We start from the raw sequence: 884 nt of genomic DNA on the forward strand, positions 1-884 counted from the left end.
GGCGGCGGCGGCCTGGCCGGGATGCTGGCGGCGGGCGGCGGCGGCGCGGGGCCCGGCCTGCACCACGCGCTGCACGAGGACGGCCACGAGGCGCAGCTGGAGCCGTCGCCTCCGCCGCACCTGGGCGCCCACGGACACGCACACGGACATGCACACGCGGGCGGCCTGCACGCGGCGGCGGCGCACCTGCACCCAGGCGCGGGCGGCGGTGGCTCGTCGGTGGGCGAGCACTCGGACGAGGACGCGCCCAGTTCGGACGACCTGGAGCAGTTCGCCAAGCAGTTCAAGCAGCGGCGCATCAAGCTGGGCTTCACGCAGGCCGATGTGGGGCTGGCGCTGGGCACGCTGTACGGTAACGTGTTCTCGCAGACCACCATCTGCCGCTTCGAGGCCCTGCAGCTGAGCTTCAAGAACATGTGCAAGCTCAAGCCGCTGCTCAACAAGTGGCTGGAGGAGACCGACTCGTCCAGCGGCAGCCCCACCAACCTGGACAAGATCGCGGCGCAGGGCCGCAAGCGCAAGAAGCGCACGTCCATCGAGGTGGGGGTCAAAGGCGCACTCGAGAGCCACTTTCTCAAGTGCCCCAAGCCCTCGGCGCACGAGATCACCGGCCTGGCTGACAGCCTGCAGCTGGAGAAGGAGGTGGTGCGCGTCTGGTTCTGCAACCGGCGGCAGAAGGAGAAGCGCATGACCCCGGCGGCCGGGGCCGGCCACCCGCCCATGGACGACGTTTACGCACCGGGCGAGCTGGGGCCGGGCGGGGGCGGTGCGTCGCCGCCCTCGGCGCCCCCGCCGCCCCCGCCGGCCGCACTGCACCACCACCACCACCACACACTGCCCGGCTCGGTGCAGTGACCCCGCGGGCCGGGCCCCCGCCGGCGCGC

General features: G+C 73.1%; 1 protein-coding gene across 1 annotated transcript; it reads left to right on the forward strand.

Annotated features, from left to right (window-relative positions):
- POU3F1 (POU class 3 homeobox 1) lies at positions 1 to 861 on the forward strand (the record flags this gene model as incomplete). Its single annotated transcript, XM_040455830.1, has 1 exon — positions 1 to 861. A coding segment is annotated over one exon (855 nt), but the record flags the coding sequence as incomplete, so codon positions are not given.
- Positions 862 to 884: the final 23 nt, after the last annotated feature.

Source organism: Herpailurus yagouaroundi, unplaced genomic scaffold (genome assembly GCF_014898765.1).
Source record: "Herpailurus yagouaroundi ecotype Mexico unplaced genomic scaffold, PumYag 77, whole genome shotgun sequence".
Taxonomy (NCBI): domain Eukaryota; kingdom Metazoa; phylum Chordata; class Mammalia; order Carnivora; family Felidae; genus Herpailurus; species Herpailurus yagouaroundi.